Source organism: Oncorhynchus keta, chromosome 29 (assembly GCF_023373465.1).
Source record: "Oncorhynchus keta strain PuntledgeMale-10-30-2019 chromosome 29, Oket_V2, whole genome shotgun sequence".
Classification (NCBI taxonomy): Eukaryota; Metazoa; Chordata; class Actinopteri; order Salmoniformes; family Salmonidae; genus Oncorhynchus; species Oncorhynchus keta.
Window position 1 is genome coordinate 6,242,485 of NC_068449.1, and position 18,057 is coordinate 6,260,541.

Sequence of the window (18,057 nt, forward strand, 5' to 3'; positions counted from 1 at the left end):
CCTTCCTGCCACTGAAGCGCCTGCAGTGTACTCTGTGCTCATCAGGTATGAGTATAGGAGAGATGGAATGGCAGGGTTACACAATTCATTCAGTGGGAGAGATAATGTGTGTGACACAGGGATTGGCAGGCACGGCTTTAAAAAAGGGAATTCACAACATACACTACCGTTCAAGAGTTTGGGGTCACTTAGAGATGTCCTTGTTTTTGAAAGAAAAGCTACTTTTTTTGTCCATTAAAATAACATCAAATTGATCCGAAATACAGTGTAAACATTGCTAATGAACAGTCCTGTGCTCCAATGGCACGTTGTGTTAGCTAATCCAAGTTTATCATTTTAAAGGGCTAATTGATCAATAGAAAACCCTTTTGTAATTATGTTAGTACAGCTGAAAACTGTTGTTCTGATTAAAGAAGCAATAATACTGGCCTTCTTTAGACTAGTTCAGTATCTGGAGCACCAGCATTGTGGGTTCGATTGCAGGCTCAAAATGTCCAAAAACAAAGAACTTTCTTCTGAAACTTGTCAGCCTATTCTTGTTCTGAGAAGTGAAGGATATTAGGAGAAATAGCCAAGAAACTGAAGATCTCATACAATGCTGTGTACTAGTACTCCCTTTACAGAACAGCGCAAACTGGCACTAACCAGAATAGAAAGAGGAGTGGGAGGCCCCGGTACACAACTGAGCGAGAGGACAAGTACATTAGAGTGTCTAGTTTGAGAATCAGAGGCCTCACAAGTCATCAACTGGTAGCTTCATTAAATAGTACCCGCAAAACAGCAGTCTCAACTTCAACAGTGAAGAGGCGACTCCGGGATGCTGGCCTTCTAGGCAGAGTTCCTCTGTCCAGTGTCTGTGTTCTTTTGCCCATCTTAATCTCTTCTTTATTATTATTAAATATATATATATATTTTTTTTTTTTACATATTTTTTTGTTTGTTCATGATACAACCCAATAGGTCGTTATCGATAAAACATCACAATAAGGTGCAGTGCGTTCGATTTTTCCTGCTGGGGGGCGAGAAGGTTCCTTCTCGAAATGCAACAATAAGATATAATAAAATAGAAGAATATGAATATAAAGTAAATGGCTCAGTAGAATAGAATAAACATTTTAGCATCAGTATAATAGAGGAAGGTACAATTGACAGAGTTATTATTTACACGTGTATAAACGGGGGGCCGTGTATAAACTGGACAGCAATGTGAGTGTTAGATCACGATTGCTGCTGACAGACATGAATAGGCTACATTGATTGATGGACCAAATCAAATTGGCTAGCTAGCTAATAACAGATCAATATGGCTAGTTAACAAGCTAACGTCCAGGGGATAAACTAGATGGCTAGTTAACAAGCTAACGTCCAGGGGATAAACTAGATGGCTAGTTAACAAGCTAACTTCCAGGGGATAAACTAGATGGCTCGTTAGCAAGCTAACTTCCAGGGGATAAACTAGATGGCTAGTTAACAAGCTAACTTCCAGGGGATAAACTAGATGGCTAGTTAACAAGCTAACTTCCAGGGGATAAACTAGATGGCTAGTGAACAAGCTAACTTCCAGGGGATAAACTAGATGGCTAGTTAACAAGCTAACTTCCAGGGGATAAACTAGATGGCTAGTTAGCAAGCTAATAACAGATCATGTCAATATGGCTAGTTAACAAGCTAACTTTCAAGGGATGAACTAGATGGCTAGTTAACAAGCTAACTTTCAAGGGATGAACTAGATGGCTACATTATCTTGCCATCTATAGTGGTGATGATGGTAGTCCAACAAACAACTTTACCAGGACGTGCCGATGTCAGGCTTTGTCCAAAAGCCTAATCTCTGATGAAGCAAGCTAAATGACACATGTTGTTAGCTTAGCTAGCTAACTAGCTACATGCCATATGGATAGGCTACCCTCACGGGCTGTATCTGAAATGACATGATCAGTTGATGTTTACTGATCATGAAAAGCATGCAGTTACTTCCCGTATAACTCTGATGATAGAGCTAAACGTGGAATAATCTGAAATGTGTTGTTGTGACTCTGCTCTTTAAGAGGTGATGGTATTAAAACCAAATAGTTATAACATTCATTTAACAATCCCTGGAAAAACAGCACGCAGTTGTCAATGGTTTAAGTGGAGCTGGGGGGGGTCTTTGTGCCCCCAGCAGCCATATCGAACGGTCTGCACCATATTGTGACATTTTATAGATAACAACCTATTTGCCAGGAAATGCCCCATTGTGGTGTTTTACTGATAACCCCCCCACACACCTCCAGTAGATCCCAGAGAGAGTGAGAGAAATACAGTACAGAAACACTATTGACTTGAACCCCGCAAACATATGACATAACCAGAGAGCACTTTGACTGATCCTCCACCTGCTTTTAAATGAGGACAGTTTCTTCGATAGCAACCCACTCATCAATAACACCTGACTGACAGCCAGAGAAGACCATTGACGGGCGCCCTTTTCTGCTGAGGCAAACCTCAGCGCTGCCGCCAACCGAGGACTCACATCATAATAAGGAAGCTATGTCGTATAACTGGACTGTTTGCCCCCCCCCCCCACCCCCCCAAAAAAAGAAACAAAATATATCTCAACTGCCTATTCTGTTTGCCTCATGGAGAAACAATGATGTGTAAATAAATAAAACGTGGGTTTCATGACAGAGTGCATGGTCAGCAAGCCCAGCTCACCTCCAGTCTGGCTCTGCTTGCCTGCCTGCCCCCTCAACTGCTAAATAAGTTATAAACCACAGAGTCAGGTAAATTTCCTCCTGCACGGTCGTCTGCTGAACGCCTTTAATAGCACCAAAGTACTGAACGGCCGCCTCTCTCTCAAGATATATGATGCGTTTTGAAGTCCGGTTGTATTACGCTAGCTAAAGTTATTGATGATGTTGTCAGATCAACGTGTCATCATGGCTGAGGGATTACCTGACAGTTTACTCCAAACAGGATGCAGGATTTACTACATCCGCCCTCCACTCTCGGAAACACTCAACAGTTTGTCTCTTTTTCACAGTGCAGGCATCTTTCAGTGGCTGCCTCGTTTGTCTTTTTTCAGAGTATCAGTCCTTTCGTCTATTTTCTCTCTCTTTTTTTCTGAGTATCAGTACTTTCGTCTCTTCAGTCCTATTCACCAATACCAAGGAAACCAGAATGGGACACCTGAACCGCATTCTGTAACTATTATTATTAAACATCATAAACTTCCATTAACATCAGTAACTCTCCCACAATACAATCGTCCAATGTTTGTCTTTTCTGGTGTTTTCCCAGCGCACAATGACAGGTCACTACTGAAATGACCATTGAGGCCCAACGTAAGTGGGCCCAGAGTAAAGTGGGCCCAGAGTAAAGTGGGCCCAGAGTAAAGTGGGCCCAGAGTAAAGTGGCAGGCAGGAGGACAGTGAGATTACTTGAAGTGCAATCCCCCTCTGTAATATTGCTTTTTCAGTTGGGCCTATCCTCCATCCTTTCCTCAACCCCCCACCCCCCCACCCTCCCCATCTGTGCGTGTCAGCGGGGCAGTGTGGCAGAGCTTGTAAACGTCTCTCCATGTCACTGGAGGCTGGATATCTTATCTGGGAGAAGCAGTTTGAATGAACCACCCCTCTTCCATCAGAGCAGCTGCACAGAGCGTATCAAGGCTATTGTCTGAGCAGTTCTCTGTTATTTTTGTCATCCTTGAAACCCGTGTAAAAAGAACTCTGATAAAGGATCAGGGAGACAGCTGTCTTCTATTCAACCATTATAACAAGAGTCTACAAAAATTGCAGAAAAACACGGCTGTGGTGACGTTGTAATCTCCTTGGTTGGTGAATAACAACAATATGAGTTATGTCTGTCTGTCTTATGTTGACATATCATGGGGTTACACTGACACACCAGTTGTGTGATGTAATGATCATGCAGTACGTTGAGCACTAATAACATTTCATTTCATCACTAATACAAAGTGTATCATATTTTAACAGTTACTAGACATCCCACTACATTATTCAACATTGTTTGAGGTTTTTACAGACTAAGAGTCGCAATCTTGACACAAAGAACCAAAACAATACTTAGAATGGAATGGATGGATGGGTTTTTCTTTGTAGGGAACCAAAAAATGTGTGTGGTGTCAGTATTGCCTTTCCATTTGTGTATTCTACCACCCTTGTCTCTCCAGCTGAGTAAAGCCTGACCTGGGTCTTCTACCACCCTGGTCTCTCCAGCTGAGTAAAGCCTGACCTGGGTCTTCTACCACCCTGGTCTCTAGCTGAGTAAAGCCTGACCTGGGTCTTCTACCACCCTGGTCTCTCCAGCTGAGTAAAGCCTGACCTGGGTCTTCTACCACCCTTGTCTCTCCAGCTGAGTAAAGCCTGACCTGGGTCTTCTACCACCCTGGTCTCTCCAGCTGAGTAAAGCCTGACCTGGGTCTTCTACCACCCTTGTCTCTCCAGCTGAGTAAAGCCTGACCTGGGTCTTCTACCACCCTGGTCTCTAGCTGAGTAAAGCCTGACCTGGGTCTTCTACCACCCTTGTCTCTCTAGCTGAGTAAAGCCTGACCTGGGTCTTCTACCACCCTGGTCTCTCCAGCTGAGTAAAGCCTGACCTGGGTCTTCTACCACCCTGGTCTCTCCAGCTGAGTAAAGCCTGACCCGGGTCTTCTACCACCCTTGTCTCTTTATCTGAGTAAAGCCTGACCTGGGTCTTCTACCACCCTGGTCTCTCCAGCTGAGTAAAGCCTGACCTGGGTCTTCTACCACCCTTGTCTCTCTAGCTGAGTAAAGCCTGACCTGGGTCTTCTACCACGCTGGTCTCTAGCTGAGTAAAGCCTGATCTGGGTCTTCTACCACGCTGGTCTCTAGCTGAGTAAAGCCTGACCTGGGTCTTCTACCACCCTGGTCTCTCCAGCTGAGTAAAGCCTGACCTGGGTCTTCTACCACCCTTGTCTCTCTAGCTGAGTACAGCCTGACCTGGGTCTTCTACCACGCTGGTCTCTAGCTGAGTAAAGCCTGATCTGGGTCTTCTACCACGCTGGTCTCTAGCTGAGTAAAGCCTGACCTGGGTCTTCTACCACCCTGGTCTCTCTAGCTGAGTAAAGCCTGACCTGGGTCTTCTACCACCCTGGTCTCTCTAGCTGAGTAAAGCCTGACCTGGGTCTTCTACCACCCTGGTCTCTCTAGCTGAGTAAAGCCTGACCTGGGTCTTCCACCACCCTGGTCTCTAGCTGAGTAAAGCCTGACCTGGGTCTTCTACCACCCTGGTCTCTGGCTGAGTAAAGCCTGACCTGGGTCTTCTACCACCCTGGTGTGAGCTGAGTAAAGCCTGACCTGGGTCTTCTACCACCCTGGCGTGAGCTGCCTCTAGTCCTTCTCTCAACAGACTGATCTCCTGCCTTGGTAAAACATCTGACTCTCCTTAACTAACCACCGCTCCTTTCACACACACACACACACACACACACACACACACACACACACACACACACACACACACACACACACACACACACACACACACACACACACACACACACACACACACACACACACACACACACACACACACACACACACACACACACACACACACACACACTCACACTTTCTCTCTTCCTTCCCAATGCAAATGTGGAGCTTTCAGTTATCCGACTTAGTGTGCTGTCAGAGCCCAATACTGACTCCACTGACTCCGCAGACATTAATGGATCCCTTCTCAAAACCTGCAGCTTATATCCGTCCCGAGGTGCCAGGAGATTTCTGCACACAGACGATCCGCTTTGGAGAGTGCGTGACTGTGAAATAAGATGCTACAGCAGCAGTGGCCTCGGCAAGTTACAGGTTCATCTGAGCCTCACATGGAATGAAAATTACTTTTTTGGGGGGGTCAGGTACCCACAATTCTGTTAGCTGGCTGTCTAGAAACGTTGTTTGATGACTGACATTTGTGACAGAAAGATGATTAAAGGCGCATGAAGCCAAATTAACTTCAGATCGTACTAATGACCGTACAAACATATTAACGTAAACCATTAACGTAGCGAACCATGATAGATCACATATGGTCCAGCCCCGTTAGAATAGGACTCACAGCTTCTTCCTAGATGGGAGTCTGAGTGGGTGCTTGTCCGAGGCAAGAGAAAGGGGTGGGTGGGGTTATAAAGTAGATTGTTTGCTCTTCGCTGTCGAACAAGTCTTTCTAGTCCATTTGAGGAGGTAAAGTAGCATCACAAACATCCAAGAGTATATGACAGGAGCCTGGGTAAAAAAAACATCATTACATAGGAATCAATAAAAGAGGCGTGCTGGTGGACATGTTGTCTTTTCCTTTTTCCTCGCAAAAAAAGATCACTACAGGGAACACTACTGGGAACACTACTGGGAGCACTAGAGGGAACACTACAGGGAGCACAACAGGGAACATTACAGGGAACACTACTGGGAACACTACTGGGAACACTACTGGGAGCACTACAGGGAACACTACTGGGAGCACCAGAGGGAACACTACAGGGAACACTACAGGGAACACTACAGGGAACATTACAGGGAACACTACAGGGAACACTACTGGGAGCACTAGAGGAAACACTACAGGAAACACTACAGGGAGCACTACAGGGAGCACTACAGGGAGCACTACAGGGAACACTACAGGGAACACTACAGGGAACACTAGTGGGAACACTACTGAGAACACTAGTGGGAGCACTACAGGGAACACTAGTGGGAACACTACTGAGAACACTAGTGAGAGCACTACAGGGAACACTAGTGGGAACACTACTGAGAACACTAGTGGGAGCACTACAGGGAACACTACAGGGAACACTAGTGGGAACACTACAGGAAACACTACAGGGAACACTACAGGGAACACTAGTGGGAACACTACAGGAAACACTACAGGGAACACTACAGGGAACACTACAGGGAACACTACAGGGAGCACTACAGGTAACACTACTGGGAACACTACTGGGAACACTACAGGGAGCACTACTGGGAGCACTAGAGGGAACACTACAGGGAACACTACAGGGAACACTACAGGGAACACTACTGGGAGCACTAGAGGGAACACTACAGGGAACACTACAGGGAGCACTACAGGGAACACTACAGGGAGCACTACAGGGAGCACTACAGGGAACATTACAGGGAACACTACAGGGAACACTACTGGGAACACTACAGGAAACACTACAGGGAATACTACAGGGAACACTACAGGGAACACTACATGGAACACTACAGGTAGCACTACAGGGAGCACTACAGGGAGCACTACAGGGAACACTACAGGGAACACTACAGGGAACACTAGTGGGAACACTACAGGGAGCACTACTGGGAGCAATACTGGGAGCACTAGAGGGAACACTACAGGGAACACTACATGGAGCACTACAGGGAGCACTACAGGGAGCACTAATGGGAACACTATTGGGAGCACTACTGAGAACACTAGTGAGAGCACTACAGGGAGCACTAGTGGGAACACTACTGAGAACACTAGTGGGAGCACTACAGGGAACACTACAAGGAACACTACGGGGAACACTACAGGGAACACTAGTAGGAACACTACAGGGAACACTAGTGGGAACACTAGTGGGAACACTACTGAGAACACTATTGGGAACACTACTGGGAACACTACTGGGAACAGTACAGGGAACACTACAGGGAACACTACAGGGAATACTACAGGGAACACTATTGGGAACACTACAGGGAACACTACAGGAAACACTACAGGGAACACCACAGGAAACACTACAGGGAGCACTACACGGAGCACTACAGGGAGCACTACAGGGAGCACTACAGGGAGCACTACAGGGAACACTACATGGAGCACTACAGGGAACACTACAGGGAACACTACAGGGAACACTACAGGGAACACTAGTGGGAACACTACTGAGAACACTAGTGGGAGCACTACAGGGAATACTAGTGGGAACACTACTGAGAACACTAGTGAGAGCACTACAGGGAACACTACTGGGAACACTACAGGGAACACTAGTGGGAACACTACAGGAAACACTACAGGGAACACTACAGGGAACACTACAGGGAGCACTACAGGTAACACTACTGGGAACATTACTGGGAACACTAGTGGGAGCACTACAGGGAACACTAGTGGGAACACTACTGAGAACACTAGTGGGAACACTACAGGGAACACTAGTGAGAGCACTACAGGGAACACTAGTGGGAACACTACTGAGAACACTAGTGGGAGCACTACAGGGAACACTAGTGGGAACACTACTGAGAACACCAGTGGGAACACTACAGGAAACACTACAGGAAACACTACTGGGAACACTACTGGGAATACTACTGAGAACACTACTGGGAACACTACTGGGAACAGTACAGGGAACACTACAGGGAACACTACAGGGAATACTACAGGGAACACTAGTGGGAACACTACAGGGAACACTACAGGAAACACTACATGGAGCACTAGTGGGAGCACTACTGAGAACACTATAGGGAACACTACATGGAGCACTAGTGGGAGCACTACTGAGAACACTATAGGGAACACTACATGGAGCACTAGTGGGAGCACTAGTGGGAACACTACAGGGAACACTACATGGAGCACTAGTGGGAGCACTAGTGGGAACACTACAGGGAACACTACATGGAGCACTAGTGGGAGCACTAGTGGGAACACTACAGGGAACACTACATGGAGCACTAGTGGGAGCACTACAGGGAGCACTAGTGGGAACATTACAGGGAGCACTACAGGGAGCACTAGTGGGAGCACTACTGAGAACACTACAGGGAACACTACATGGAGCACTAGTGGGAGCACTACTGAGAACACTATAGGGAACACTACATGGAGCACTAGTGGGAGCACTAGTGGGAACACTACAGGGAACACTACATGGAGCACTAGTGGGAGCACTAGTGGGAACACTACAGGGAACACTACAGGGAGCACTAGTGGGAGCACTACAGGGAGCACTAGTGGGAACACTACAGGGAGCACTAGTGGGAGCACTACAAGGAGCACTAGTGGGAACACTACAGGGAGCACTACAGGGAGCACTAGTGGGAACACTACTGAGAACACTAGTGGGAGCACTACTGAGAACACTAGTGAGAACATTACAGGGAACACTAGTGAGAGCACTACAGGGAGCACTAGTGAGAGCACTACTGAGAACACTAGTGGGAACACTACAGGGAGCACTAGTGGGAACACTACAGGGAGCACCAAACATTAAGCCTGTATTTATTTTCTTTCATTTTCCTCATTGTCCCGAGGGTCGAGGGTCGTTATATCCCTGTACCAGATAGTCCATCACTGATTACACACACAGCCCAGCGGCAAGGCTATTAGTGGGGAGTCAAACACACACTGGTTATATTTTGCCTGAATACACCAGTTTACAAGCATTCTTCACACATTCAATTCAACAATTTCATTTTCCTCCTCTGTCTCTGCTGCAAAAGCCACTTTCTACCACTCTAAATTCCAAGCATCTGCCTCTAACCCTAGGAAGCTCTTTGTCACCTTCTCCTCCCTCCTGAATCCTCCCCCCTCCTCCCTCTCTGCAGATGACTTCGTCAACCATTTTGAAAAGAAGGTCGACGACATCCGATCCTCGTTGCTAAGTCAAACGACACCGCTGGTTCTGCTCACACTGCCCTACCCTGCGCTCTGACCTCTTTCTCCCTCTCTCTCCAGATGAAATCTCGCGTCTTGTGACGGCCGGCCGCCCAACAACCTGCCCGCTCGACCCTATCCCCTCCTCTCTTCTCCAGACCATTTCCGGAGACCTTCTCCCTTACCTCACCTCGCTCATCAACTCATCCCTGACCGCTGGCTACGTCCCTTCCGTCTTCAAGAGAGCGAGAGTTGCACCCCTTCTGAAAAAACCTACACTCGATCCCTCCGATGTCAACAACTACAGACCAGTATCCCTTCTTTCTTTTCTCTCCAAAACTCTTGAACGTGCCGTCCTTGGCCAGCTCTCCCGCTATCTCTCTCAGAATGACCTTCTTGATCCAAATCAGTCAGGTTTCAAGACTAGTCATTCAACTGAGACTGCTCTTCTCTGTATCACGGAGGCGCTCCGCACTGCTAAAGCTAACTCTCTCTCCTCTGCTCTCATCCTTCTAGACCTATCGGCTGCCTTCGATACTGTGAACCATCAGATCCTCCTCTCCAACCTCTCCGAGTTGGGCATCTCCGGCGCGGCCCACGCTTGGATTGCGTCCTACCTGACAGGTCGCTCCTACCAGGTGGCGTGGCGAGAATCTGTCTCCTCACCACGCGCTCTCACCACTGGTGTCCCCCAGGGCTCTGTTCTAGGCCCTCTCCTATTCTCGCTATACACCAAGTCACTTGGCTCTGTCATAACCTCACATGGTCTCTCCTATCATTGCTATGCAGACGACACACAATTAATCTTCTCCTTTCCCCCTTCTGATGACCAGGTGGCGAATCGCATCTCTGCATGTCTGGCAGACATATCTGTGTGGATGACGGATCACCACCTCAAGCTGAACCTCGGCAAGACGGAGCTGCTCTTCCTCCCGGGGAAGGACTGCCCGTTCCATGATCTCGCCATCACGGTTGACAACTCCATTGTGTCCTCCTCCCAGAGCGCTAAGAACCTTGGCGTGATCCTGGACAACACCCTGTCGTTCTCAACTAACATCAAGGCGGTGGCCCGTTCCTGTAGGTTCATGCTCTACAACATCCGCAGAGTACGACCCTGCCTCACACAGGAAGCGGCGCAGGTCCTAATCCAGGCACTTGTCATCTCCCGTCTGGATTACTGCAACTCGCTGTTGGCTGGGCTCCCTGCCTGTGCCATTAAACCCCTACAACTCATCCAGAACGCCGCAGCCCGTCTGGTGTTCAACCTTCCCAAGTTCTCTCACGTCACCCCGCTCCTCCGCTCTCTCCACTGGCTTCCAGTTGAAGCTCGCATCCGCTACAAGACCATGGTGCTTGCCTACGGAGCTGTGAGGGGAACGGCACCTCAGTACCTCCAGGCTCTGATCAGGCCCTACACCCAAACAAGGGCACTGCGTTCATCCACCTCTGGCCTGCTCGCCTCCCTACCACTGAGGAAGTACAGTTCCCTCTCAGCCCAGTCAAAACTGTTCGCTGCTCTGGCTCCCCAATGGTGGAACACACTCCCTCACGACGCCAGGACAGCGGAGTCAATCACCACCTTCCGGAGACACCTGAAACCCCACCTCTTTAAGGAATACCTAGGATAGGATAAGTAATCCTTCTCACCCCCTCCCCCCTTAAAAGGTTTAGATGCACTATTGTAAAGTGGCTGTTCTACTGGATGTCATAAGGTGAATGCACCAATTTGTAAGTCGCTCTGGATAAGAGCGTCTGCTAAATGACTTAAATGTAAAATGTAAATGTAACAATAAACATCTGATATGACCTTTTAGATGGATACTACCTTGGGTAATTTATTAGGCCTGAATTCTAACTTGAGATATGTGTGAATGTAACTTCAGTGTTTGTGTAAATCTTCCATTGACCTCAATGTGTGAATGATGTGAAAGTTTGGCCCTTGGATCATCGTAGCTAGGCTTTTCCTTAGGCTACCTAAGGAATATTTTGGGAGCTTATCCGGTATAAATGGCAATAATTGAGGGCTTATCTGAGATCAACCTATTACCCTACACCTCCAAGGCCTTACCTCGGACCACAATGGTGGTAGACTTCTTAGCCGGGTTGCCCACGTTGTTGCTGGCCACACAGCTGTAAACGCCTGCTTCTTCTATGGAGATGGCGGGCAACGTGAGGGTCCCTCCGTTAAGGACTCTCTTCTTGGGCAGCTCGTCTGCGCTGTGCACCCAGGTAAGTGTGGGTGTGGGATCACCCCCAGAGGTCACACACACCAGGGTCACGGTCTGCCCGGGGTTCACCACGATGGGGTCCTCCACCAGCAGCTTAATGGTGGGGGATGCTGAAAACACAAGATTAAAATTGAAAACATTATATTTGTATTTATTAGGGATCCTCATTAGCTGTTGCCAAGGCAGCAGCTAGTCTTCCTGGGGTCCAAACACATTAAGGCACTTACATTACATATAAAACACAAGATCAAACATTACATCATGTAACACTATTACACCACTACATATCTACAATACAAAATGTACAATACCACCATAAAACAATATTAATGTACGTGTGTGTAGAGTGTGAGTGCTAGTGCTTATGCGTGTGTCTGCACCTGTATGTGTGTCTCTTCATGGTCCTTGCTGTTCCATAAGGTGTATTTGTACCAGTTTTGTTTTTTTAAATCCAATTTTTTTAAACATTTTTTATGTCTGTGTCAATGTTAATAAGTTATCTTGGGAAAAAAACGTAATTAAAATCACCCGCCAGCAACTCAATTAGGTTCTTTAGATGAGAGGTATGAAAAGTGAAACTAGAATTAGTGGCGGAAGCAGGGAAATAGCTCCACCCTCTCTCTCTCTTTATGTGTTTCGGCCAAATGTCCCCTCCATTTCGAAATTCAAATGCGCACAACTGTGAAATCTGTACAAATAATCAGGGACGATAAATCAGCGGAACAATTGTTCCTCGTTATTTGTCACATCCCACATTACAATACCATTTACTGTATGTTTACGTACCTCTGTCCCTGGGAAAGGTGTCAATAGTCAACAAACAAGTCAATAGGTACTGTAACTGCTGAACACCGAGTAGTATTTACCTCTTAATGATGCTCTGAAATGGTACCTTTGTCACAACGTCCAATCTGATAGAAAGTCAATCATGATTTTTCTGTTTCCTGAAAACCAATATCCTAGTTGACATTTGGTTCTATAGTGTAGCTATATAGTTGGTATTAGGGTGTAAGCTCATAACCCAGCTAACACATAATGTTCTGAGAACCATATGTTTCTTAGAGCTTGGTGTGAGCATGGTTGTCTAATGGTTATTTTGCATCTAAACCTTCCCACAGGGGTCTGGGAATGGTTTCCTAACGTATAACGTATCATACAGGTTTCATCATGTTCACAGAATGTTCAGAGAACCTTAAGAAACATTGTTCTTTTGTGGGAATTTCAGTACTTCAGCATAACGTTTCCAACAGGTTTCCTCATGGTTCTATTTAAAGTAATATTCTCAGAACATTCAGAGAACTTTCTTCTTTTGCAATTTAAAAAAAACGTTAGTAACATTCAGAGAATGTTCGAAGAATGTTCATTCCATTCTCAGCGTCAACAAAACTCTCTATCCTACATCCTGTTCAGTGTGTTCAGGTGTGTTCACTTGATTTAATGAGTGCTTGTTTCCTTTAAAATGGGGTCTGTTTGAATAGACTACAATGAACAGCTTTGTATGAGTAAAAAAAAAAGGATTGCTAGCTCCATCCTTGTGGCGCAGTGGACTAATTCCACGGATATAGAACAGAAGAGCATATGTTTAAATCTCACTGATGTTGTGTCACAATAAAATGCCTAAGAAATATATTTCCACGTGTCCCATCTATGCTTGGAGTTCAAACGAGTTAAACTAAGCTAGCAGTCTTATTGAAACATTCAGTGAACATTTTTAAGGAAGTTATTCAAAAACCTCCAAAAAGCCTTTACATTTCATTTAAAACATTCACAACATTTAGAGAATGTTCTCAGAATTTCCATTCTCAGAATGTAAATAAAATCCCCTAGGAAAACTTTCAGTGAACCATAGTAAAACGTTCTCAGAACCTTTTCTGTTACATTGTCAGAATGTTTAAAAAACATTCCGTTTTACCGGTCAGGAAACATATGGCTTCGTTCCCAGAACTAATAGAAAACCAAAAACGTACGTTCCCACAACATCCAAGAAACCAAAATGTGCAGGCTGGAATATCCATAGGCACATGGCTTCTCCATTCCAAGTAGTGGGATTACATGTATATACGAGCATGGCATAAGCTAGCCTGCTGACGTACACTGTAAGTTCAATCAATGTGGTTTGCGGGGGAAAGGGCCAGAGCAGGAAACATGCAGGGCGGTGTATTGGGACCTTTATCATTATTGGTCTTATGTGTGGCTGTAAGCATCAGAGAAAAAAATGAAGATCGCAGAATGGCCAAAGGTCATCATTGGGGAACAACAACAGGCGTTGAGGGAACCACAGAGCAGCGCTAGGGGGCCACGGAGTATTTACTTAGGAATATGGAATATACAGTGCATTCGGAAAGAATTCAGACCCTTTCAATTTTTCACATTCTGCTACATAAGACCCTTATTCTAAAATTGATAAATCATTTTTTCCCCCTCATCAATACACAGACAATACCCCATAATTACAAAGCTAAAACAGGTTTTTGGACATTTTTGCAAATGTTATTAAAAATAAAATAAACAGAAATACCTTATTTACATAAGTATTCAGACCCTTTGCAATGAGATTCGAAATTGAGCTCAGGTGCATCCTGTTTTCATTGATCATCCTTGATTGGAGTCCACCTGTGGTGAATTAAATTAATTCGACATAATTTGGAAAGGCACACACCTGTCTACATAAGGTCCCACAGTTGACAGTGCATGTCAGTGCATGTCGACCATGAGGTCGAAGGAATGTCAGTAGAGCTCCGAGACAGGATTGTGTCGAGGCACAGATCTGGGGAAGGGTACCAAACAATGTCTGCTGCATTGACAGTCCCCAAGAACACAGTGGCCTCCATTATTCTTAACTGGAAGAAGTTTGGAACCACCAAGACCTAGAGGATACCCCAAACAGAAGCCATGGATTACAGGCAATATTCGCACTGAGCTAAAGGGTAGAGCTGCCGCTTTCAAGGTGCGGGACTCTAACCCGGAAGCTAATAAGAAATCCCGCTATGGCCTCCGACGAACCATGACACAGGCAAAGCGTCAATACAGAATCGTACTACACCAGCTCTGACGCCCGTCGGATGTGGCAGGGCTTGCAAACTACTAGACTACAAAGGGAAGCACAGCTGCGAGCTGCCCTGTGACACGAGCCTACCAGACAACCTAAATCACTTCTATGCTAGCTTCGAGGCAAGCAACACCGAGGCATGCATGAGAGCATCAGCTGTTCCGGACGGCTATTGCGGACGACTTTAAACAGGTCAACATTTACAAGGCCGCTGGGCCAGATGAATTACCAGGACGTGTGCTCTGGGCATGTGCTGACCAACTGGCAGGTGTCTTCACCGACATTTTCAACATGTCCCTGATTGAGTCTGTAATACCAACATGTTTCAAGCAGACCACCATAGTCCTTGTGCCCAAGAACACAAAGGCAACCTGCCTAAATGACTACAGACCCGTAGCACTCACATCCATAGCCATGAAGTGCTTTGAAAGGCTGGTCATGGCTCACATTAACACAATTATCCCAGAAACTCTAGACCCACTCCAATTTACATACTGCTCAAACAGATTCACAGATGATGCAATCTCTATTGCACTCCACACTGCCCTTTCCCACCTGGACAAAAGGAACACCTACGTGAGAATGCTGTTCATTGACTACAGCTCAGCGTTCAACACAATGATGCCCTCAAAGCTCATAACTAAGCTAAGGATCCTGGGACTAAACACCTCCCTCTGCAACTGGATCCTGGACTTCCTGACGGGCCGCCCCCAGGTGGTGAGGATAGGAGGCAACACATCTGCCACACTGATCCTCAACACTGGAGCCCATCAGTCCCCTCTCCTGTACTCCCTGTTCACCCACAACTGCATGGCCAGGCACGACACCATAATTAAGTTTGCAGACGACACAACAGTGGTAGGCCTGATCACCGAAAACGTCGAGGCAGCCTATAGGGTGGAGGTCAGAGACCTGGCCGGGTGGTGCCAGAATAACAACTTATCCCTCAACGTGATCAAGACAAAGGAGATGATGGTGGACTACAGGAAAAGGAGAACGCACCCATTGTCATCAACGGGACTGTAGTGGAGCAGGTTGAGAGCTTCAAGTTCCTTGGTGTCCACATCACCAACAAACTAGAATGGTCCAAACACACCAAGAGTCATTAAGAGGGCACGACAAAACCTATTCCCCCTCGGGAGACTGAAAAGACTTGGCATGGGTCCTCAGATCCTCAAAAAGTTCTACAACTGCAACATCGAGAGCATCATCATCATTGGTTGCATCACTGCCTGGTACGGCAACTGCTCTGCCTCCGACCGCAAGGCACTACAGAGGCTAGTGCGTATGGCCCAGTACATCACTGGAGCTCAGCTGCCTGCCATCCAGGACCTCATCACCAGGCGGTGTCAGAGGAAGGCCCTAAAAATGGTCAAAGACACCAGCCACCCCAGTCATAGACTGTTCTCTCTGCTACCGCATGGCAAGCGGTATTGGAGCGCCAAGTCTAGGACCAAAAGACACTAAACTGCTTTTACCCCCAACTGAGCAATCAGGGGAGAAGGGCCTTGGTCAGGAAGGTGACCAAGAACCCGATGGTCACTCTGACAGAGCTCCAGAGTTCCTCTGTGGAGATGGGAGAATCTTCCAGGGGGACAACAATCTCTGCAGCACTCCACCAATCAGGCCTTTATGGTAGAGTGGCCAAGGCACATGACAGCCCGCATGAAGTTCACCTTCCAACAGGACAATCACCCTAAGCACACAGCCAAGACAAAGCAAGAGTGACTTTGGGACAATTCTCTGAATGTCCTTGAGTGGCCCAGCCAGAGCCCAGACTCGAACCCGATCAAACATCTCTGGAGCTTTGCAGCGACGCTCCAATCCAACCTGACAGCGCTTGAGAGGATCTGAAGAGAAGAATGTGAGAAACACCCCAAATACAGGGATGCCAAGCTTGTAGCGTCATACCCAAGATGACTCAAGGCTGTAATCACTGTCAAATATGCTTCAACAAAGTACTGAGTAAAGGGTATGAATAGTTATGTAAATGTGATCATTTGAAAAAATGTCTCAAATCTAGTTTTTTCTTTGTTATGGGGTATTGTGTGTAGATTGATGAGGGGAGAAAAAATGATTTAATTTTAGAATGAATCTGTAACGTAACAAAATGTGGACAAAGTCAAGGGGTCTGAATACTTTCCGAATGCACTGTATAACCCCGGAACATGAATGGACGTGTCCCCTAGGGGAACTTGGAGAGCAATCAGGGGTTAAAGTGGAGACATCTGGCCAACGGAGAGGACAACTGCTACTACGCAACCAAATCTAAATCTCAGCTAAATCTTCCCACCTCAGGAGAAGGTAAGGAAGGATGGGGCCTAATCTAGTGGCCCCGGACCTCTTAAAAGTCACAAATTGTGTTTCTAGTGTCAAGTACCTGCAGTCCTTTTTAAATTACCGTCACTTAATTTGGTTGTAAATTGAGTCACCTGTCTCCTTGCTGCAGATCTACTTGCTGTAATGGAGAGGTTTTGGACAAAGCCGGGATGAATTGACTATAATTAAGAGAGACAACGGGTGCTTATTGCTATTCATGGCGGAACTAGTGGATCCTTGAAGTTTGAGTGCTAAACAATACGAAGCAGGGTTCTCAGCCGCCCCAAAGCTTTACCTGTTTTGTTGGAGAGTTTGAAGAGGACATTCTTGTTGGTGATACCACACACATTCCGGACCGAGGCGATACAGCTGTAGTTGGCATAATCCTGAGGTCGAAGGTTCTTCAGCTTTAGAATCTTGGTCTCCCCCTGCAACTCAGAAAGAAACACAGTGTTGCACCACCTTGTGCTGCACCGCCTTGCCCAGGCCTCTCGCTCTTAATGTGTCTTACAAAAGGGTAAGATAGCAGTGGTATTGACCTCGTCTCTTCATCTCACACACATCAAAGAGCTTCCTTGGCAGCGTTTCAACAATGAGCTCATTCCCCGTCTTCAAACGAGGAGTAGTATCTTTATACCAAGCTTTCCAATTCATTAAGTTCATTAGCTGTCTATTTGGATGTGCTTGAAACGGTGTGCTTGGAACAAATGTCACGATGCATACATGTGCTATTAATACACACATCAATTATTTTACCAACAACAGCTGTTTTGTCTGCCCTCGTGTATACCTCCATCTTTGTGGCACTGGCAACATACTTCC

At 46.4% G+C, this 18,057-nt stretch overlaps 1 protein-coding gene across 2 annotated transcripts in view; it reads right to left on the reverse strand.

Annotated features, from left to right (window-relative positions):
• Positions 1-18,057, reverse strand: part of mdga2a (MAM domain containing glycosylphosphatidylinositol anchor 2a) — a 240,057-nt gene that overhangs the window by 114,050 nt on the left and 107,950 nt on the right. For both annotated transcript variants that reach the window (XM_052485831.1, XM_052485830.1), the window contains exons 5-6: positions 17,531-17,663; positions 11,708-11,977 (exon numbers count right to left, since the gene is read on the reverse strand). In XM_052485831.1, coding sequence (XP_052341791.1) covers positions 11,708-11,977; positions 17,531-17,663 — 403 coding nt within the window. The remainder of the gene's footprint in view (positions 1-11,707; positions 11,978-17,530; positions 17,664-18,057) is intronic.